The sequence below is a fragment of the Triticum aestivum genome, chromosome 2A, assembly GCF_018294505.1.
Source record: "Triticum aestivum cultivar Chinese Spring chromosome 2A, IWGSC CS RefSeq v2.1, whole genome shotgun sequence".
Lineage (NCBI taxonomy): Eukaryota > Viridiplantae > Streptophyta > Magnoliopsida > Poales > Poaceae > Triticum > Triticum aestivum.
In genome coordinates, this window is record NC_057797.1 from 20,306,843 (window position 1) to 20,330,006 (window position 23,164).

Consider the following 23,164-nt stretch of genomic DNA (forward strand, 5'->3'; position numbering starts at 1 on the left):
ACACCATGATCTCCATCATCATGATCTCCATCATTGTGTCTCCATGGAGTTGTTCGCCAACTATTACTACTACTACTATGGCTAACACGTTTAGCAATAAAGTAAAGTAATTTACATGGCGACACGCAGGTCATAAAAGAATAATGACAACTCCTATGGCTCCTGCCGGTTGTCATACTCATCGACATGCAAGTCGTGATTCCTATTACAATAACAAGATCATCTCATACATCACATGATTCATCACAACTTCTGGCCATATCACATCACAAAGCACTTGCTGCAAAAACAAGTTAGACGTCCTCTAATTGTTGTTGCATGTTTTTACGTGGCTGTTATAGGTTGCTAGCAAGAACGTTTCTTACCTACGTTAAAACCACAACGTGAATTATCAATCTCTATTTACCCTTCATAAGGACCCTGTTCATCGAATCCGGTCCAACTAAAGTGGGAGAGACAGACACCCGCCAGCCACCTTATGCATCTAGTGCATGTCAGTCGGTGGAACCGGTCTCACGTAAGCGTACGTGTAAGGTTGGTCCGGGCCGCTTCATCCCACAATACCGCTGAACCAAGATAAGACTAGTAACGGCAAGAAGAATTGACAATTCGACGCCCACAACTACTTTGTGTTCTACTCGTGCAATAGAGAACTACGTATAAACCTGGCTCATGATGCCACTGTTGGGGAACGTTGCAGAAAATAAAATTTTTCCTACGGTTTCACCAAGATCCATCTATGAGTTCATCTAAGCAACGAGTAATGGGATAGAGATTGCATCTACATACCACTTGTAGATCGCGTGCGGAAGCTTTGAAGGGGATGGTGATGACGTAGTCGTACTCGTCGTGATTCCGATCACCGATGACCAAGTGCCGAACAGACGGCACCTCCGCGTTCAACACACGTACGGGACGGGAGACGTCTCCTCCTTCTTGATCCAGCAAGGGGGGAGGAGAGGTTGATGAAGATCCAGCAGCACGACGGCGTGGTGGTGGATGCAGCAGGACTCCGGCAGGGCTTCGCCAAGCTTCTGTGGAGAGAGGGAGATGTGTAACGGGGAGAGGGAGGCGCCAAGCACTAGGGTGCGGCTGCCCCCTCCCTTCCCCCCTTTATATAGGCCCCCAGGGGGGGCGCCGGCCCCTGGAGATCCAATCTCCCAGGGGGGGCGGCGGCCAAGGGGGTGGAGTGCCCCCCAAGCCAAGTGGGGCGCCCCCCCACCCTAGGGTTTCCAACCCTAGGCGCAGGGGGTGGGCCTAAGGGGGCGCACCAGCCCACTATGGGCTGGTTCCCCTCCTACTTCAGCCCATGGGGCCCCTCCGGGATGGGTGGCCCCACCCGGTGGACCCCCGGGACCCTTCCGGTGGTCCTGGTACATTACCGATATGCCCCGAACTATTCCGGTGTCCGTATGACAACTTCCCATATATAATCTTTACCTCCGGACCATTCCGGAACTCCTCGTGACGTCCGGGATCTCATCCGGGACTCCGAACAACATTCGGTAATCACATACAAGTCTTCCTAATAACCCTAGCGTCACCGAACCTTAAGTGTGTAGACCCTACGGGTTCGGGAGACATGCAGACATGACCGAGACGACTCTCGGGCAATAACCAACAGCGGGATCTGGATACCCATGTTGGCTCCCACATGTTCCTCGATGATGTCATCGGATGAACCACGATGTCGAGGGTTCAAGCAACCCCGTAAACTATTCCCTTTGTCAATCGGTAGGTTACTTGCCCGAGACTCGATCGTCGGTATCCCAATACCTCGTTTAGTCTCGTTACCGGCAAGTCACTTTACTCGTACCGTAATGCATGATCCCGTGACCAAACACTTGGTCACTTTGAGCTCATTATGATGATGCATTACCGAGTGGGCCCGGTGATACCTCTCCGTCATACGGAGTGACAAATCCCAGTCTCGATCCGTGTCAACCCAACAGATACTTTCAGAGATACCTGTAGTGCACCTTTATAGTCACCCAGTTACGTTGTGACGTTTGGTACACCCAAAGCATTCATACGGTATCCGGGAGTTACACGATCTCATGGTCTAAGGAAAAGATACTCGACATTGGAAAGCTCTAGCAAAACGAACTACACGATCTTGTGCTATGCTTAGTATTGGGTCTTGTCCATCACATCATTCTCCTAATGATGTGATCTCGTTATCAATGACATCTCTATGTCCATAGCCAGGAAATCATGACTATCTGTTGATCAACGAGCTAGTCAACTAGAGGCTTACTAGGGACACATTGTCGTCTATGCATTCACACATGTATTATGATTTCCGAACAATACAATTATGGCATGAACAATAGACAATTATCATGAACAAGGAAATATAATAATCCATTTATTATTGCCTCTAGGGCATATTTCCAACAAACACCACCAACCGTCTTGGGCACCAAGGCACCCAAGAGGAACAAGCTCAAGAGTGCCAAGCACCCAAGAGTAATAAGCTTCTCAACTTGTAACTTCCAAGCATCACCGTGGAGAACTTAAACCGATGCACCAAATGCAATGGCAAGGGCACACAGAGTGCCCAGTCCTTCTCCCCCAAATCCCACCAAAGCAACTAATGCTAGGGAAGAAAATGAGAGGAAGAACGAAGAAGAGAACACAAAAAACTCCAAGATCTAGATCCATGGGTTTCCCCTCACATAGAGGAGAAAGTGATTGGTGGAAATGTGGATCTAGGCTCTTTCCCCTAAAAAACTAGCAAGAATCCATGGAGGGATTGAGAGATAGCAAGCTCGAAGAAGGTCAACAATGGGGGAAGAACACGAGCTCAAGAGATGCGGTCCAATGGGGAAGAAGATCCCCTTTTATAGGTCCCCACGAATCTGCACGTTATGTGCAGAAAACAGTAGGACCGGTACAACCGGTCAAAGCACAGATAGAACCTACCTGTAGGAAAATCACTAAGCGGTACAACCGCCCGTGGCACCGATAGTACCAGTAAAACTAGCCCACAACCGCCGAAGAACCGTTCCACAATAGACAACCACCCAAGAACCGTTCCACAATAGAACCTAGTCCGGTGGTACAGCGGTACATGGACGATACAACCTTCGGACCAAGTGTGGACCGGTACAATAGCCCCAAACACCGGTAGTACCAGTCAACCGGTACAACCGGTGTAAGAAGCGGTACAACCAGTCTATGAAAAACAGGTAAGAACAAAACAGCCATAACTTTCGCATACGGGCTCCGAATTGAGGAAACTCAAGCTTGTTGGATAGATGACGACAAGAGCTATCCAAAAGCGATTGGCTAAAATAAGAACAAGAAATGGAGAATAAATGCCAATGATATAGAGATGTGAAACCTCTATGAATGAAGAACCGGCAAAAACTCCCACATCAAAAACATCATAGAAGATGCACATGAACTCCGTTTTCGATGAACTTGAGTTTGTAAGGAAGATGACCATAAGCTCTAAAAAACACAAAGAGAAACACCAAAAAAGAACCAAGAAAGATGATGCAAGGATGCAATGGTTTGAGCTCTCTACAAACGATACGATCAAACTACTAACTTGAGAGCCCCCCTCAATAGTATGGCAATCGATCTTATAACCCGGTCTCCCAACTACCACCATGAGACCGGTAAAATAGAAAACCTATCAAGGACAAACCTTTGCCTAGCACATAGTCCACTTGAGCTAGATGATGACGATCTTGACTTCGTCAAGTTGGACCACCTTTCTTGATTGCATTGGCTCGATGAAGACTAGATGATTGCTCCCCCATACTCCACTATGGGTGAGCCACTCTTTGGCACATCTTCACAAGTCTATTGCCACCACAATGGACGACAAGCTTCAAGCATGATTGCTCCCCCATACTCCATTATGGGTGAGCCACTCTTCGTGTTGCTCCACTTGAACTTGCACACCACAACCTTGATGACGATCACCACGTGATGTCATCCTCCATGGGTTGTATGAGATCTTACTATTGATACACGCCCATGGAAGCAAACCTAACCCCACAACAAACTCTCACATAGACCATGGGTTGGTACACAAAATGTAATGGACAAGCTTACCCTACCACGAGACCACTTGATCCCACTCGGTACATCTTCTACGCTTTGCGTGTTGATCAACTTGAATCACTCTTTGTACTTAGTCTTGATCAACCTTGAATCTTTCCAACTCTCTTCATTAGGATGATGTCTTGAAGGCAAACATGAATGTTTACACAATCTGTTTCTTCAAGACATGCTCGCAATAAGCTCAACTCTCACATGACCAATCTTTGGATAATTCCTTGAATAGCACCTTGGTCACATCATAAACTCCTTGAAACCAACATATGGACTTCAAGAAATGCCTATGGACAAATCCTACGAATATAACTCAAGGCGACCATTAGTCCATAGAGAATGTCATCAATTACCAAAACCAAACATGGGGGCACCGTATGTTCTTTCACAAAGTATTCAGTCGAACATAAAGAAACTTCAAAGACCAAGACTCGGTTCACCACAAAAAGAGATAGAGGGAGATGAACATCATATGATGCAACTATATTAATAAAACTCATGATAAATCAAGATCGAAAGACATCAAGAACACGAGAGAGATATTGAACACATAGCTACTAGTACATACACTCAGCCCCCAGGATGAACTACTCACACATCACTTAATTCTCAAGAACAACGCTTGGGAGGATGCCAAGGAGTTGCCCAAGCTTTTGGCAAGGGTGCAACACTTGATCAACATGAAGGTCAACTTCATAGATGTGATGTATGTGGTGCTCCAACACGGCAATCAATCTCTCCGGCTCGAGCTCCCCCGATGTGGCAATTCATCATGGAAGCCGATGAGACCTCGTTCATCCAAGGATTTCACGGGAGGAGAACCCTTGGTTAAATGCAAACCCTCCTCTTTACCAAGAAGGACCAATCCTTCAGGGTCAAGGGCCCGACGATGGTTATCGGGTGGGTGCACCAGAGGCAAGGTCTGATGATATTCTTATTTCCTGTTTTTTGGACATATCCCTTAATACTAACCCTTTAACAAAGTCTTTACATTGATTATTTTTTTCCAGAGCTGGCGCGAATTCACCATAGGAGCCCGGTCTCCGGCTCCCCAACCCGAGGACCATGTGGATGCCATCCTCGCCAGTCTACTTCTCAAAGACAATTCCACGTCCCCAACCAAGGCTTGGCCGATGAAAACCTCTAAGGGTGTTGCCACGCGTAGCTACCCCACCCCTCATCCTCAACCATGAGAGTTCGGAGGTCGGTTCCAGCACCGGCGACCGGCAGGAAGGCAACATACTCCCTCTGCCTGCCGAGTGCGGAGGGACGAGCCACGCGGCCACCTCAGATGTCGATGAGTGGTTGTCTCCTTTGCAGGGTGTCAAGCGCCGACGAGAGCTCGACGTCTAGGCGCTCGACCCATCCTTGGCGTCGGCCACCCAGGATCCTAATCCAACTAAAGGTCCTGCTTCTGGATTGTGGTCTGTCCTTCGTTCGTGCGAGGGCACCACCATCTTCTAGTGGAGGCGGTCATTACTGCCCCCTCCCCCGAGGTGGAAGCTGCTTCCCCTCATCCAAACCGAGGTTCAGGGGAGTGAACTTAATCTCCCACCTCTGACCTGCAGTGTCAAGGGTGAGGCTGTCGATACCACGCTCGAGGTTGATGCCTTGGTTGTGGCAAATGTGGATATGGACCGAGGAGGTAATCCTTCGCGGTCACATGAAGAGAGGTTGGTCATCAGTCCGGCCTCCTCGGCTCATGTGGATCCAAGCCCACAAGAGTATCCAGCAACCTCCACATCTCCCGACGCCGAGAAACCCGCGCCGAAGTCACTGGCACGGGTCTCGTGATATCCGAGGCCGAGTTGGCGAGACACTGCCAGATGATGGCTCTAGCGAGCCCGGGCGTCCTTCCCGACTAGCGAGCCGACCTCTAGGCCGCCTTGAACCAAATCCGGTCTCATGATGGAGACACTCGTCTGCCTTGGCAAAGGCATGGAGGTGCAAACTCTTATTCTTCATTTATATTAGCACCAAGCATAGCAATACGCCCAGTAGCCTCGAGGTGGTCATCGGTTTTAGTAATTCTAGGACACCATGCGACAAAGAAAAGATGTGTAGCTTAAGATTTTTGTAAATCCATAGAATGTAGGTGTTTACCATAAGGTTGATTTCCTTGTGGTTGGTGGTTGGCAGGTATGCTTTCCTCATTCAATGTCTTATTCGTGCAGGGGTGTCAGATTTGGTGCTCGATGGGCGTGCCCGGGGTGTTGCCTCGGTCTGATTCACTTAACGACAATGATTTTGCCTTGAATGAGCCACCTTAAAGGTCTGCAAAGCTCCATATTAGTGATTGAGCTGCGTCGAACTCTCGTGAGAAGGTGATCCGTCAACTTTTATTTTGATGGCTGGTTTGGTGATGCCATATGCAGATGACGAACGTTGGCGTTAAGCTCAGGGAATTCTTTGGTTTTGATTGTAATTTTTTTCTCTTGGCTGATGTTCCAATTTGTGTAAAGTCTAGCTATCTGCTCTGTTTATAGGCTTGTCTTGTCGATGTCTTGTAATACTCCCTCCTTTCCGGTTTATAGGGCCTATCTTAAAATTTTAGTTTTTCCATTTTATAAGGTTTAATTTGGTTGTTCCCCATCACAAGCTCAGATTTCAAGGTGCATTAAATCATTGCATGCAAATATTAAGAGAAAATTGACCAATGCATGTACTTCATGCATGCATGCATTGTAATTAATATATTGGTAAACATAATTTTTTAGAAAAATAAAAGCATTAATTGGGTGTTTTTGCAAACTACAAAAAGTATTCCACCATTTACCATCTACCTTGGTTGGTGAGATTTTTGAATTGAGCCTTATAAACCGCAAATGAGGGAGTAAGAACTTTATGCCATGTTAAAATACATAATTTATTGGAGAGATGCTCTAAGAGATGCCGATGTTTGTTAATTTGCTGTCGGTAGCCAATAGCCCAATACACAACTCTATACCAGCTGCTCGAATATACGCATGGAGGTGCTCTGCTCTGCCTCTGTACCATTCCGTTGTCGTTGACCACAAACAAGTAGAGCTGGTTGGAGTGGGGGAAGTCGCCATGGCCGAAGCCATCGTCCAAAGCGCATGCGCAAAGCTCAGATCCGCCATCGGAGATGAGACCACGGCGGGTAGGAAACTCACCAGCGGCCTGCTGGAAGAAATGAAGGAGGCGCTGGAGGCCGTAGATTTGCGGCTCCTGGGTGAGGCCGAGAGGCTGCTGGTGCGGGGGATGGAACCGCGGTCAGAGGAGGAGCCGGTGCGGGAGTGGGTGAGGCGGGTGAGGAAGAACTGTACTCAAACTCAGATCTGAAATTCACGAGGAGACTTCTGAAACTGATTTATGTCCACCTTAATTCATTACTACCTGTACCTGGAAGGGCAGAGTTTCGCAGAATCACGAAATTCATGAGGAGATGTCCTTACACTTCTGAAACTGATTCCTTGTACAGGTGACAAGCATCTTGCCATGCTTTGCGGTTGTTGGCAAGAAGAACCCCATGGTCCACAAGATGAGGGGGGTGATAGATGAACTCAAGGCGATAAAGCTGGAGTTGGATGGTTTGGGTATCAGTGCTCCTCGGGATTTTCGTGCACCAGATGAGGCTGAAGAAGAGAAGAATTTCCAGCGCAAAAAAGAAGAAGAGAAGAAACAAATCCAGAGGATAATGTATGCGTTTAACACCTATAACGGCCCTGTCATTCTTCCCATCAAAGGACAGGAAGACCAGGCCAGGACAGCCGTTGTAGAAAAGGTTTTCCACGATACCGGATTCAAAGACCATTCTCGGGTATGGGATGCCGCGAGAGTGATGCTTGTAACCTGGTCTTTTGGCCAAGACTATTAAACCTTCTTCTTATTCAATGAAAATGGCAAGCCTTTTGCCTTGTTTCAAAAAAAAAAAAAAGACCATTCTCGGGTATGGGTCCCTCTCTCCGAGACATATGACTTGCATAGGATAGGTGTGTTCATAATTTCTCAACTGTCGAGAGAACAGACCAACATCAATCACGGGTCTTCAAATCAGGACATGGAGTATATAACGAAGCGCCTCCATGAGCTACTAAATAATAAGGAGGCGCTCGTTGTTTTAGATGGCCTGCACCTAAAGGACGAGGACTGTGCTCAGTTCAAGCGCATGTTCCGTGTAGGCGACAAGAGCTGTAAGGTGATCGTAATAGCAACTCTGCGCGGGGACATGGGACAGTCATTTTTTACCAGGGAACCAATCAAGCTACAACGTTTAGTGGGTGATATGTGCTGGACAATAATCAAAGACACAAGTGGCTTTGAACATAGACCCCAGTCCGACAAAGAAAACTTGGAGAAGATTGGACGGGAGATTGCAAAACAGTGTGAGGGTGACACCTCTGACGCTAAGGTACTTGGGGCCCTGCTACGGTACAATGATGCTAGAGGTTGGGAAGAGGCACTCCGCAGAGATCTATGCAAATCTTCAGAGAGTAACATGACAGGTCCATTCCTCAGGATTGCATACATGATCCATCAAGCCTGAGGTTGTGTTATGCTTATTGTGCCATGTTCCCCAAGGGTCACATTGTAGTCAAAGAATGCCTCATTCGTCAGTGGATTGCTCTCCGTCTTATAGAGCCTGACCCATCCGAGAGCTCCTCAGTCACACAGCTTGTTGAGCAGTATATTAGTAGCCTTTTGGACTTGTCACTCCTTCAAGTCATGAAGCCGCCTCTGGTGAGTATACTTTCTAGATATTTCATCTCAGATCTTGTCTCCATTTGTTTTGTTCCAAAGATCGTGCCTGCACTTCTTTCTCCTAATTTAGTCTCTCATCAATCACTTACAAGAGAATCACATGTTCACATATCCACGGAGAGCACACATATTATATCAGACTTTTTTTCTGAAGTTATCAAGCTAATGGTTTCATTGGTTCTTCATAAAAATGTATCAAGCTAATACGGCCACTAGAACGTTCGAGCCCCCAGCCCTGCTTTTAGGATATGTACAAACGCAGTAACTAATAGATGGATCTATAGAGCAAAAATTTGCATATATTGAGACTCCTCCATAAAATAATTCAAGTTACCTTCTAAAAAAGTTCAAACTGAACAAGCACAGTGGCCTTGCAGATGTGAGGGCATCATTTTGTGCATCACAAGTTTAAAGTACTTTTTTTTCAGGTAGACATTTTTTTACTCATATTTACCCTCTTCATTGCATAACACACGGCATTCTAGATTTTATTTCTAAAGGTGTATCTTTGACCTTTATTTTCCATATAAATATATGATTATGCTGCTAACAAATAACAAAAACAAATTGTGAAACATTTTTTTTACAAAACAAAGATCTAATGTAGTTGTTAATAATCTGTGTATTCAGACATGCTTCGAGCTGCGAGGACATCGACTAAAATAGTCTGCAAACCACACACCCGTTAGATCAACTGTTATAGGCTCCCTGGCGTATATGCCCCTCTGTCATTGTGTGCATGGTTGTACAGCATAATTTTGTTTTGTTCCTATCTGGCCTCATTTTTTTTTTGGAAAATGAGGTTAAACCCCCGGCCTCTGCATCAATCGATGCATACAGCCATTCCTATCTGGCCTCGTGTTCTTGATTACATGTACAATTGGATCATCTTTATAACCGAAAAAGGCTTTTGCCTCCGCTTTATATAAAGTAAACCACCAGAGCCACAAATGTACGACACGAAGGTTCACACCACATGCACACAGGTATCAAACAGGGATAACAATTGGATCATCTTTATAGAAAACAAAGAAATAACAAATGAATGACCGGGTTACCCACAAGCTACCAAAGGACAGACCCAGTGCATAGAAGCTCCCACACAAGATGGGGTCTGGGGAGGGATTATAGGTACCTAGTCTTACCCCTGCAAAGTGCAATGCAGAGAGGCTGGTTCGAACCCAGGACCTCTTGGCACAAGTGGGGAGGACTTCACCACTGCGCCAGGCCTGCCCTCACCCACAAGCTACCAATTCCAGTAATTAGCTCTCATTTCTGTCATCCTCCCTCGATGCATGTTGGTGCTCAATCACTCATATATCATTTTCTTTTATGGATGACCCTATGGAAATTTCTGCCGATTATTGTTTACATAGTATAAGATCACAAAGTACAATAGACCCAAATTGGTCGGACCCTTCCCCGGACCCTGCGCAAGCGGGAGCTACATGCACCGGGCTGCCCTTTTTTATTGTTTACATAGTATAAGATCACAAGAGGGCTTCCAGTCATGTATATCCATTGCATTAGATTAATATTGATGTATGTAGTGAGATCTATTTTTTTTAATCAGACGTAATGTTTACTTGTTGTTATATTCCAACTAATTATTAACATGCACACTTAAAAGCATTTTTCATGTGAAATATCTCCAAGTGCAACTATGATGATGTATCGACTATGTCTTTCTAATGTGAAAATATACTGGCTATAATCTGTTTTGGTACAATTACGAAGATCTAATGTATGTCCAGGTATGGCTATGTAGATCTAAAAGATGTTATCTGTTTAAATACAATATATATGTAGGTCCAATGGATGTCATTAGTTTATTTAGATATAATTACGATATGTTTATGTATAAATTACGAAATATCTGTTTATCTACTACGATTAGATCTAACGGGTTCGATCTATTTAGATATGGTTATGTAGATCTAATGGCTGGGATCTACTAGTAAAGAGATTGTCCACTAGATTAATGACGGGATGTTTTGCTTTTTACAAATTCTACCGCATCTCTCTATTTTTTCTTTCGGACTCATTGGTGTCGAAGCCTCCGACTTCTGTCTTTTGATTTTACTCTTTGGAGGTTCTGATTTAGATGGTTTGGAGCTGTGAGTATCATTTGTGACTTGAATACGATGGCAGGATTTGGGGATACTGTTATGATCTAACCTATGATGGAGCTAGATGTAACACAGATTGACAAAATGAGCAAGAATTTGAGGTCACAGAAAGTTCTTTCTTTATTGCCATATAATTTAGATCAAACACTGTTAGCAATACTCTTGAATAGATAGTATTAAGCCATGATGAATCGCAAGTTAGTTTCCTAGCTAGCTAGTGTTAGCCGTGTCCTAATCTAGTAGCACCAGGAGTCATGTAAGAGTACTAGTTGGAGTCATTGGTCATAGCTAGTAGTGTCCGAGTCAATGTAGTACTTGTTTAGGCAAGGTTTAGTCTGTTAAGAGTCCGTGTAGGATTAGGCTGAGTTTTGGGTCGTGGCTTGGTGTGTATATATATATACACACGAGGCTGCGTGAGTTTTGTAACACACTGAGAGGAAAGGAGAAAAAGAAATAAAGAAAGAAAAAAGGGCATGACAAGAGCCCTTGGCTAAAGTATTCGTTAGGTTTTTGATTGATGTGATTGATGCGTGGGCGGGTTCCAACAAACACGACTCTGGGCCTATAACTGCACCCTCCAATCACTGACCAACGACCCCACATGAAATAACACTGGTGCCAGCTCAGCCAAACACGTCTTCCACTGAGTATGCCTTCTCCTTTCCTTTGTCTGACACCTGCACATCTTCAGTTTCGCCATTCTCTTCTTCCTGTTCAGTGTCAATAGCTTCAGTTTTGTCAAAGACATCACCACCTAAGGCTGTCACACTGTTGCTTATGTCAAGTAGTGTGACAGATACTGGAGGTTCCATAGTTGGGCTGGGGGCTTCTGGGATCCTTTTTTGTACTTGTTCTTGGGTAAAATCAAAGATTTTGACATGATCCAGAACTTCCAAAAATGGGCATATCTCAACTCTACAAGCCATTGTTTGCAAGCAAATACACGTAAATAAAAAATGATCAAAACATTTGTTATAACAGTACAAATAAGACTAGAATTGAAATTCTGTAATGCAGCTTATCACTTTCTTGCAGACTAGTGAAAAGGATGATAAGGGTGCACTCTTGCTCACTGTGGGGGATGTGCTTCTTCCCGTACAGCCCATGTATAGCTGGATATGTTCTAACGGATTGCATGACGAGTTTATTCTTGATGATTCCGAGCATAGTTCTGACGCCGTCAGGATGGAGACATCTTATCAGGATTATGTGAGGGATCATGGCCGCTATGCAGTGCTGACTGATATTGATGCCAGGCCAGTGCAGTTATGGAGTATACTGCTTCCCCAACTAAGGGCGGATGTAGCAAAATGGAGCTCAATGATGATTCGTTTTCATCTGCTAGGTGGCTGCGTATCCTGGAAATAAAGGAGCACCCCATGCAGAAACTTCCTGAAACAGTCTGTCAGTTGAGGCACTTGGCATGTCTTAGTTTATCAGGCTGCACTGGACTGATAACCCTGCCGGATTCATTTGGAGATCTTCTAAATTTGGTGTATGTTGATCTATCACGCTGCTCCAAACTGGAAAGTCTGCCGAAATCATTGGGGAAGCTGACAGATTTGGAGTACATTGATTTATCTGGATGCTCTGCACTAGCAACTCTGCCAGAATCGTTTGGGAAGCTAATAAAGTTGGTGCGTGTCGCCTTATCAGGTTGCTCTGGTTTATCAAATCTACCGACATCAATCGGGAAGCTACTAAATTTGAAGCATGTTGATTTATCAGGCTGCACTGAACTGTTAACCCTGCCTGAGTCATTTGGGAAGCTTATTCAGCTGCCACATATCAATTTATCAGGCTGCTCTGGTCTAGTTACTCTGCCTGAGTCATTCGGGAAGCTAACAAGCTTGTTGCACCTTGACTTGTCAGGCTGCTCTGGTCTAGTTACTCTGCCTGAGTCATTCGGGAAGCTAACAAGCTTGTTGCACCTTGACTTGTCAGGCTGCTCTGGTCTAGTTACTCTGCCTGAGTCATTCGGGAAGCTAACAAGCTTGTTGCACCTTGACTTGTCAGGCTGCTCCGGACTATCAAATCTTCCTGAATCAATTGACGGCCTGGTCAGCTTGTCGCATCTTGATTTATCACGTTGCCATGCACTGAAGGATCTGCCACAGACATTCTGCAACCTGACGAGTTTGCAACATCTGGATTTGTCATTCTGGTCTTTTGTTAAGGTGATCCAGAAAGCTCATGGTGTTACCAATCTCCAACATCTCAACTTGTCACACCCTTGCGCTTCTACTGCTGAACATGAGGCCCACAGTCTTGATGGGCTAAAAGGGGCTATGGGCGGTCTCAGAAAGCTGCGGTATTTGAACCTATCCATGTTTCTTCACTTCCAGCCGCGAACGGAAGAAGGTCAACAACAGCAAATTGGTCAATACATCAAGAACATCCATGTACTCTAGTTCGCAATCTGGAGCATCTGGACCTATCCCATAACACGTTTCTTCGTAATCTACCTGAAAGCCTAGCTGACCTCAAGAACCTGCATACACTGAACCTCTCGGGCTGCACTAGACTAGAGACTGTGCCCGAAAAGATATATAAAATGGAGGGTCTGGGATTAATTGTTCTGACGCACTGTTGGGGTCTGAAGAGTTACCAGTTTGTGGTTGGCGCTTGCAACAACAGAGGCAATTTTGTGCAGCTTGAGGATGTCAATTGCCAAGAGATGGAGATAAGCTGTGTTGAAAAGGTCAAGTCCTTGGAGGAAGCGCGGAGCATAAGGTTGGGAGAGAAAGGACGTCTTGTCACGTTGAAGCTTTGTTGGACTCCGCATTCTCAAGAATTGTTGGACGCCAATGTTCTTCTAGGAGAATTAGTGCCACCACATAGTCTGCAGTTCCTCAATATACATGGTTACAGCGGCAGTGGACTCTTTCGCTCCCCCATGGCCTGGTGGCGGCCGAGTATTTGCCGTAGTCTCCTTAATCTAGCAGATGTTACCCTGGAGGATATTGGGACGTGCACACAGCTACCACCGCTTGGTCTTTTACCAAACCTGCAACGGTTGGTGCTCCGAAAGATGGCCATCACAAGAATCAATGCCCATTTTCTGAATTTTGGCAACTGGCCAGCATCGAAGCGACTCTCCAAGCTCACAATTGATGATATCTCTGGCCTACAAGAGTTCAGCACCAGATGCGAAGGTGATGGTGGTCAGGAGCTCATGTTCCCGGCCATTGACGAATTAGAGGTTAAGAATTGCCCCAACTTGGTATTTGTACCTCTCCCGCCTCAAGCTGTGAGGTTGGTGGTAAAAGAGGGATGCAACAAAGTGATGACGTTCAAACCTTGTGTGGAGCGCCCTCCTTGTATCCCTTCTCTGGTAACTCAACTGGTGGTCGAAAGCTGCACCGAGGAATACGCTAACTGGAGCTTGCTTGACAACCTCCCTGGCCTGCACAGCTTAACTATCAACAACCTTCCCGTCACTGGTACAAGACTTAGCCAGAAATTCAAAACCAGCTTACCTCCACATGCCCTGTCCGGTCTCCAGATACTATGTTTCTTTTATGGCGATTTCATGCGATCGCTACCACTGGACTTTGGTGGCCTCAACTCTCTCCAGGAACTGCGGATCGCTAAGTTGTTTCCCGGATAGCATGAAACAGCTCGCCTCCCTTAAGTCGATGCATCTCAATCGTTGCCGCTGGTTAAAAGCGCTACCGGAGTGGTTAGGAGATCTCACCTCTCTTGAGGTGCTTGCAATACACGAGTGCAACAAGATAGAATCTTTCCCAAAGAGCATCGGGAAACTCGTCAACCTCAAGGATTTGTATGTCTCTGAGTCTTCCGGTTTGAAAGAATGGTGTGAATTGGAGCTGAACAAGGAAGTGCTCGCTCACATCCGTCCAAAATATGAGTATGTACCTACCATATTCCTCCTATATTACCGTTCTACAGTTCTGCTCATGAGTATATTTCACCTTCATTACCAGCCGCTGTTAGTTTCGTCGCTGTCCTTTTTTTTACCTTCCTTGCACTGCGTCATTCTGCTTTTCTACATCTGCATAGACAGAGTGCCCACGGGTTGCTTGTACCTAACCAAGATGTCGAACATGTTGATTCTGCAGACAATATGTTGCTCCCGACCCAGACAAACAATCTGAGCAAAGCGGCGGCACCAAAGGCAGCACCTCCAACACTGGCAGCGGCAATGGAGGCGGAGGTGACGGCTCCTCGGAGCGCAATGAAGCACAGCCATCTCAACGCCCCAACAGCCCTCCACAGTCACCCCAGCGGGATATATATCTCACCTGAGTAAGTAGGGTGCCGCCCCTCAATATCACCTCCCTCCAGTCCATGCATCCCAATGGTTGCACCTGCCTCCTGGTTTTAAACTTCAGACGACTACCAGAGTGGCCAGGAGATCTCAGCTCCCTTCAGAAGCTTTCCTTCCGGAGCTGCTATTTCATAGGATCCCTTTGCCACAGAGCACATGTAAACTCTTTGTGTCTTTGAAAGTTTGAACTAACGAAATGGTATGTATGGGAGGAGAACAAGGAAACTGAGTATGTACACATTGCTTGCGCTCCATCGCTCTTCTCTTCTCTTATTATTGTTTCGATACAGATAACAGAATGCCCGTTGTTGATCTGGCCCGGAACTGTAAGCAGTGCACACACATGGTTCTTGAGCACATTGTAGCAAAGGCAAGCAAAGAGGATTTCATCACCGTGGTTCGAGTTTCGAAGAGCACATTATATGATGCAACGAAGGCTAATCTTATGTTATGTTGTTATTGATCCTGTACTTGGTGGTGGATCTTAACTTGGGTTGCTGCATAGTTGAGTTGGGTGTGCTATATTCCTGTTGTGTGACTGGTTTTCTACTGTATTCCTATCAGTTTTCCATTGTTTATCATAGCCCAGCTCATTGTTGATTTTTCTCAGTCGTTAGTTTCCAGTTCAGCATATTATGAAAAAGGGGAGTTTATGCTTAGTAAGTTGAGCCTAAACGGTGTCTGAAACTCTGAACACGCACAAGTGCGTTATGCGTGCTACTTATGCATCAAGTTGATTCAGTCTGATGAATTTGGTTAGAAACGAAACGAGGACTAGGAGAACATATAAGCAGAGCATGGGAGCACAAACAGAGCAGTGAAACTCACCTCGCTATATTTGACAAGCAGGCTTCGATTCACCATTTCTGAATGATGTTGCTTAAAAGATTGTGAGCTCAACGCCAAGATGGATTTATGCGCAGCCGCTGGATTTGGCATCCTCTCGCTGTAACGCTTCGTCCTCACGTCTCCCCTCGAGCGTTGACCAGCAGCTCGCGTCCATGGCGGACCGCGTTTGCCATCGCCCGCGCTCGGCGGGCTGCTCTTGCCGGCCAACAATGCCACCTGCGATCATTCCTCCGGTGGTCGCCTCCCTCCTGTCGCAAGTCCCCTCGCCGCTGACTGGTTGGAGTCACCCCCAGCCATGGTCAGTCTAAGTGGACGGAACGAGCAAGCTTTTGGGCCCGTTCCTGGCCTGTTCAGGACCGGGCCGTACGGTCCAGGACCAGTAGGAAAACTGGTCGGTCCGGCCTGAAAGATGGCTTGAAGCGTATGTCTAGCAGGGACGCGTTGCGTGTTATATATAGCCATAGGCTAGGGTTTACAGGATTTGGTAGTTGGTTAGGCTTGATCCTCAAGTTAGCTATCTACAAGATAAGGATCGAAGCTTAAACCTAACTACCAGATTACAAGGAGTATGACGCACGCAATACCAAAGGTATATACGGTTTTATATGCATAACCGTATATACATACAATATATTCTAACACACCCCCTCAATCATAACTTCACCAAGTTGAGATTGTTCTTGAACTCTTCTAACTTGCGCCATGATAAGGCTTTAGTGAAGCCATCTGCAACTTGATCATTAGTGGGGATGAACCGAATATCAAGAAGCTTCTTAGCTACCCTTTCTCGCACAAAGTGATAATCTACCTCAATGTGTTTTGTTCTAGCATGAAACACTGGATTTGCTGATAGATATGTTGCACCAATGTTATCACACCACAACCGTGCAACAGGAGAGTGATTAACATGTAACTCATTCAACAGGGTTTGAACCCATATCAACTCTGCCGTGGCATTAGCCAAAGCTTTGTACTCAGCTTCTGTACTTGATCTTGATACAGTAGCTTGTTTTCGTGCACTCCATGATATAAGATTTGGTCCAAAGAAAACAGCAAAGCCCCCTGTTGATCTTCTATCATCAGGGCAACCTGCCCAATCAGCATCAGAGAATGCACTCACCAAAGTTGACATTGACCTTGTGACTTTCAACCCTGTACTCATAGTACCTCTTAGATATCTCAAGATTCTTTTCACTGCTGTCCAATGTGCAAAGGTGGGAGCATGCAAGAACTGACATACTTTATTGATAGGGAAAGATATATCAGGTCTTGTAAGTGTTAGATATTGCAAAGCACCTACAACACTTCTATAGTTTGTAGAATCTTCAGCACTTAAAGGCTCTCCTTCCTTAGATAATTTTTCAGAAGTTGAGAGAGGCATATTTGACACTTTGCAATTCATCATACCTGCCCGTTTTAACACATCTGACACATACTTTTCTTGACTCAAGACTATGCCATCTTTAACCCTTTTTACTTCTATTCCCAAGAAATAGTGCAAATCACCAAGATCTTTAAGAGCAAAGTCTCTCCTTAGATCTTCAAGCAATGCTTTAGTTGCATCCTGCGATGAGCTTGCAACAATAATATCATCAACATATACTAGCATGAAAATGGTGATTCTGCCTTTTCTGTAAAAGAACAGTGATGTGTCAGCTTTGGACGGCTGAAAACCAAGTCTTTGGAGTTTTACACTCAACCTAGAATACCACGCTCTAGGTGCTTGTTTCAAACCATATAAAGCCTTATCAAGCTTGCATACATAATGATACTTGTCCTTTACCTCATACCCAGGTGGTTGTCTCATATACACTTCTTCCTCTAGAACGCCATGAAGAAACGCATTCTGCACATCCAATTGATGAAGACTCCAATTGTTTGATACTGCAATGGACAGAACAAGTCTAACAGTAGCTGCTTTCACAACAGGGCTAAAGGTATCTTCATAATCTATACCATATCTTTGTTTAAACCCCTTTGCAACTAGTCTAGCCTTGTATCTGTCAATTTCTCCATTTGCCTTTCTTTTAATTCTATAGACCCATTTACAGTCAATTAAGTTTCTTCCCTTTGCTGGAGGAACTAAATGCCATGTTCTATTTTTCATGAGGGCATTATATTCCTCATTCATTGCATTTTTCCAATTTTCATTTTCCAATGCCTCTACCAAGTTATTTGGTTCTCCTGTGACAGGAAGACCAGCAAAACGACGCCCTTTGTCATACCTGACCGTACCGTCTGTACGTATTTTTGGTTTCAAAATACCATGCTGAGATCTTGTTCTTGGTGGCGACGCAGAAATCATAGCCAAAAACAGGATTTCCACCAAAATTTATAGCAGGATTTTTATGAAGATCAACCGAAGGATCAGCTGTTTGTTCACCCCCATGATCAAGAGGTTTGGATGGAGCAGTTTCTGCAAGAAGAAGAACTTCGGAACGAAGAGGAACGCCGGAATTTGGATTTAGTGAGGCAAACGGAAAAATAGTTTCGTCAAAGATAACATCTCGAGAGATATAGACACGTCCTTCTTTGACATCAAGACACTTGAACCCTTTATGAAGATTGCTATAGCCAAGAAAAACACATTGTTTTGAACGAAACTCTAGTTTCTTAGCATGAAAGGGTCGGAGATTTGGCCAGCATGCACAACCAAAGGTGCGTAGGGCATGGTAGTTGGGTTTTTCATGAAACAATTTTTCCAAAGGAGTGTCAAGATTAATCACCTTGCTAGGGGTACGATTGATAAGATAGGTGGCAGCTAGAAAAGCCTCGTCCCAAAATTTTAAGGGCATGGAGGCATGAGCTAAAAGTAAGAGACCCACGTCCACAATGTGCCTATGTTTTCTCTCGGCTGACCCATTCTGTTGATGGGCATGTGGGCATGATACATGATGTGTGATCCCTACTTGACGAAAGAAGGAGTTGAGGCGTTCATACTCACCGCCCCAATCCATTTGCATGGTGATAATCTTGCGATCAAAAAGTCGTTCAACTAGTGCTTGGAACTCATGAAACACTTTGAAAACTTCTGATCTATGTTTGAGGATATATATCCATGTGAATTTGCTGAAATCATCGATGAAACTCACATAATAATTTTTCTTATTAATTGAATCTCGGGCAGGCCCCCATACATCAGAAAAAACTAGCTCTAAAGGAGCTTTTGAAATACTACTAGAATTTGGATAGGGAAGTTGATGGCTCTTGCCTTGTTGGCAAGCATCACACACTCCCTCTTTATTCAACTCTTTGCTAGAAAAGGAAATTTGATTGTGTCTAAGAACATGTTGAACTATTGCCGAAGATGGATGTCCTAAACGATCGTGCCACCTTGATGGAGATATCTTGGTGGCGCCAAGTGCATGTCTGCCCGAGCTTATTGGAGCTGATGATAGGGGATAGAGCCCGTTTCTACACCTGCCGTGGAGGAGGGTTTTCCTCATTGCCTTGTCCTTGACAAAGAAAAAATGAGGATGAGTTTCAAGAAACACATGATTGTCATTGGCTAGACGATGAGCAGAGATCAAGTTTTTAGTGGCTTTGGGCACATGCAGAATATTTTTGAGATGAAGATTACGAGTAGGGGTGTGAACATATGCATGACCTATATGGGAAATCTTCATACCTGCGCCGTTTGGCACGTTTACTTGATCGTGTCCATTGTACTTGTCACGGACGGTGAGCTTGTCGAGCTCACTGGTAATGTGGTCTGTTGCACCTGAGTCCACATACCAGTTCGTGTCCACCCCATAGGAGGAGTTGGTGTTGACAGCCGCTGCAGTTTTCTCCTTGTTGAAGGAGATATCAAAACGGCGATAGCACTCCATGGCCGTGTGATTTGGCTTGGTGCAGATTTGGCAGAAGACCTCAGGCAGGTCGTTGCGGCCTCCTCCATTGCTGCGACCGCCGCCGCGACCACGTCCTCCGCCTCCATTGCCACGGCCGCCTCCATTGCGGCCACCGTTTCCACCGCGGCCACCACTGCGGTTGGATCCACTGCGCCCGCCGCGAGACACGGCGTTGGCAGAGGAGTGGGAGGACTGCCCTCCGCCTTCAAACATGGCCAGCCTGCTTTCAAAGCTGATCAGCTGCGAGTAAAGCTCGCTCACCTTGATTTTATGGGTGCGAGCGCAGATCGTGGAGACGAAGGACATGTAGTCGTAGTCGAGTCCCGCCAGAATGTAGGACACCATGTCGTCGTCAGTGAGCGGCTTGCCCACCGATGCCATCTCATCACCGAGCGCCTTCATGCGCCCGATGTACTCGTACATCGTCGAGTTGCCCTTCTTGGTGGTGGAGAGGGCAATTCTGGTGTTGACGACGTGCGCCTGAGTTTGGGAGATGAAGGTCTCCCTGATGGCGGCCCATGCTTCGGCCGCCGTATCGCAGTGTGCGACCTGAACCATAACAGGAGCTGAGATGGAGTTGAAGATGAAACTCAGCACCTGAGAATCTCGAGCCTTGTCGATGTCGTATGCAGGGTTGGGCACGTCCGTGGGCTTGCCGTCCTTGTCGCGGAGCTTCTGCTCCGGCTGCTCCCGATCTGGATCAAGGTAGGAGACGAGCTGCGCCCCACGGATGGCTGCCATGGCTTGCGCGCGCCATACCAGGAAGTTGGAACGATGGAGTCGGTCGGCTATGGGGATGAGGGCAGGCGCGGCGACAGCGGAGCTTGAGGATGCCATGGCTACGAGAGATGTGCTTTAGAGGAGGAAGCCTCTGAATACCATGAAAGATGGCTTGAAGCGTATGCCTAGCAGGGACGCATTGCGTGTTATATATAGCCATAGGCTAGGGTTTACAGGATTTGGTAGTTGGTTAGGCTTGATCCTCAAGTTAGCTATCTACAAGATAAGGATCGAAGCTTAAACCTAACTACCAGATTACAAGGAGTATGACGCACGCAATACCAAAGGTATATACGGTTTTATATGCACAACCGTATATACATACAATATATTCTAACACGGCCTGCAATAGTCGGTTCGGTCCGGTCTTTACACGAGCCACTCAGCCGGACCGAGAAAACACAGTCACTGTCGCCGCCGTTCCTCGTCGTCGCGGCCACCGGTAGCCCTCGGGTGAACCACCATGTCCCCGAGCTTTCCCTCTCCTCCCCGTGCGTCTTATCCTCTTGCTGCCGGTGGCCATCACTGTCGTGCGTGCACTGCCGCCGATCTGGATTTCTCAAACATGGCCTCGACCCCAACCGTGGCACCAATTCCTGCTGGTATTGCGGCTGCATGAGCTTAAATCGTGCCATGACACGACCTGCGGGTCAAGACGTTTTTCTTACTAGGACATATGCCCGTGCGTTGCAATGGTAGAGAAAAATGCAATTCTGTCTTTATTATAAAAAGCATTTCTCAAGATGCTCTGTGGATCTACATCCCATATTTCAGCATGGCATCTCACCTATGTCACAACTTATACTCTTTCTCACTCTAATGGTTGCCGTGTTTATCTGATTGTAATATGTTTGAATATATTTCAGCCCAAGATGATGAGCTTGGACAGGACACAAGACACTTGCCATTGAACATCAACATCATAATACTCTCCCAGTCTAGCACCATCATCCATGTGCCACCCTCGCCTTCAGCATCTCCTTCCCATCCGACTCCCCTCATGCACACCTTCATGATGAACAACACATGCATACTTTGTCGCTCGTATGTAACGTGCCCATTATTTTTCTACCTTTTCTTTTGATGCAAAGAGACATAGCCATGTGTCTATATATACATGCTCGTGCACGTGGACATGTACAACTTCTAACCTATTTTAATATGATTACCTTTCTAATCTGATTAACCGTCCATATTGATCATTGGAACTCGCAATTTAGCCAAATCGAAAGCTTGTTGCTACTTCCTAAGAGAAAGAGAAAATGAATTGGCCATGTCTGATTTGTTTTCTAATGTAATATCAAAGGTCATCTTGATTGTTAGAATTATTAACGCTTAGTCAAACCGCTCATTGATGGCTACTGCATAGAGAAACAGTAAGCGGATTGCACACATATATAATTGGCCTGAGCTAATGGCTAAATAAAGCAAAACCTGTGATTATTTAATTTTTTAGGCGCGTGATTATTTCCATGAGTTAGCTGATAAGTGCATGAATGGCCCAGGTACATATGAACCCATCTTCAAAAACAGATTTTGAAATGCTAAAAAAATCTGAAAAAAGGTGCACGCGAACATCTCCATATTGTATGTGCGTGCAGAAAGTTTCACGGAAAAATAACTTTTTTATGGCCTGTGCAAAAAAGACAAAACACTGTGTCGCTGAATGCTTTTTAGAGACTTTTTTTATGGAGACAAAATAAAAAGACTTTTTTTACAAAAGTTTGTGCCACGAACATATTTTTGCGAACATGTATGCACGAAATTTTATTATGATTTTTTGACATTACAAAACGCATCTAAAATACATTTTTGAAAAGCGGTTTCATACTCTGAGTTAGCTAATGTACCTGATTATCCGCTTCCCTTTGGTGTATTACATTGAAAGTTTGCATCAATTTAGTGACACTATTTTGCAAACAAGCCCTCGAGTTTTTTCACCTTCAATCCGTAGTCCACCCTTATCCTGAGACCACCGCATTTGGGAACTATTCATGATAGATTTCTCTTTTTGTTTCTCGATGTACGTTTTGAATTTTGATCTGAAACGGGCTATCTTAGTATGTGCTGTGAACATGCATGATTTTTTTCAGATTTTTCGCAATGTTTAAATTTGAATTTGGGCCGCATGTCAACGTGCATGTCACCGTAGCGCATGTCACCTGATCCCAGTCCCATCTCTACTCCTTCCCCTTTCTTTCTCTCCCGACACATCTCGCCGGTCGCCGCAGCTCCGGCCTCTCCGCCTCACGCCTAGGAACCACATCGCCCCATGAACGACGACCCCATGCCGGCGCGTGCGTGCATCGGCTGTACGATGCGCGGCGATCCGTCGAGCTTGCCTACCCGCGTGTTGGCCGACGAAGGGGAGAGTCGACCAGAGTCCTCCGCTGTTGGCCGTCCCGGTTTTCTTCGCCGATCCAGATCCCAGGTCCCCGCGCAAGCGACCGCCGCCATGAGGAGGCCGAGGCCGG

The 23,164-nt window shown here is 45.7% G+C and overlaps 1 protein-coding gene and 1 pseudogene across 1 annotated transcript; one reads left to right on the forward strand and one right to left on the reverse strand.

Moving 5' to 3' along the window:
* The first annotated feature begins 11,363 nt into the window (after window positions 1–11,363).
* LOC123184361 (disease resistance protein TAO1-like) lies at window positions 11,364–13,785 on the forward strand. The gene is made up of 2 exons (XM_044596506.1): window positions 11,364–11,566; window positions 11,955–13,785. Exon 2 carries the CDS (start codon window positions 12,188–12,190, stop codon window positions 13,328–13,330), a length of 1,143 nt encoding a protein of 380 aa, XP_044452441.1. The 5' UTR covers window positions 11,364–11,566; window positions 11,955–12,187; the 3' UTR covers window positions 13,331–13,785.
* Window positions 13,786–20,134: 6,349 nt separating this feature from the next.
* On the reverse strand, window positions 20,135–20,273 carry LOC123038485 (uncharacterized; annotated as a pseudogene).
* Window positions 20,274–23,164: the final 2,891 nt, after the last annotated feature.

Excerpts from the sequence above, each read along its gene's own strand:
- LOC123184361 (XM_044596506.1), top strand. The coding sequence starts at position 12,188 with ATGGAGTATACTGCTTCCCCAACTAAGGGCGGATGTAGCAAAATGGAG.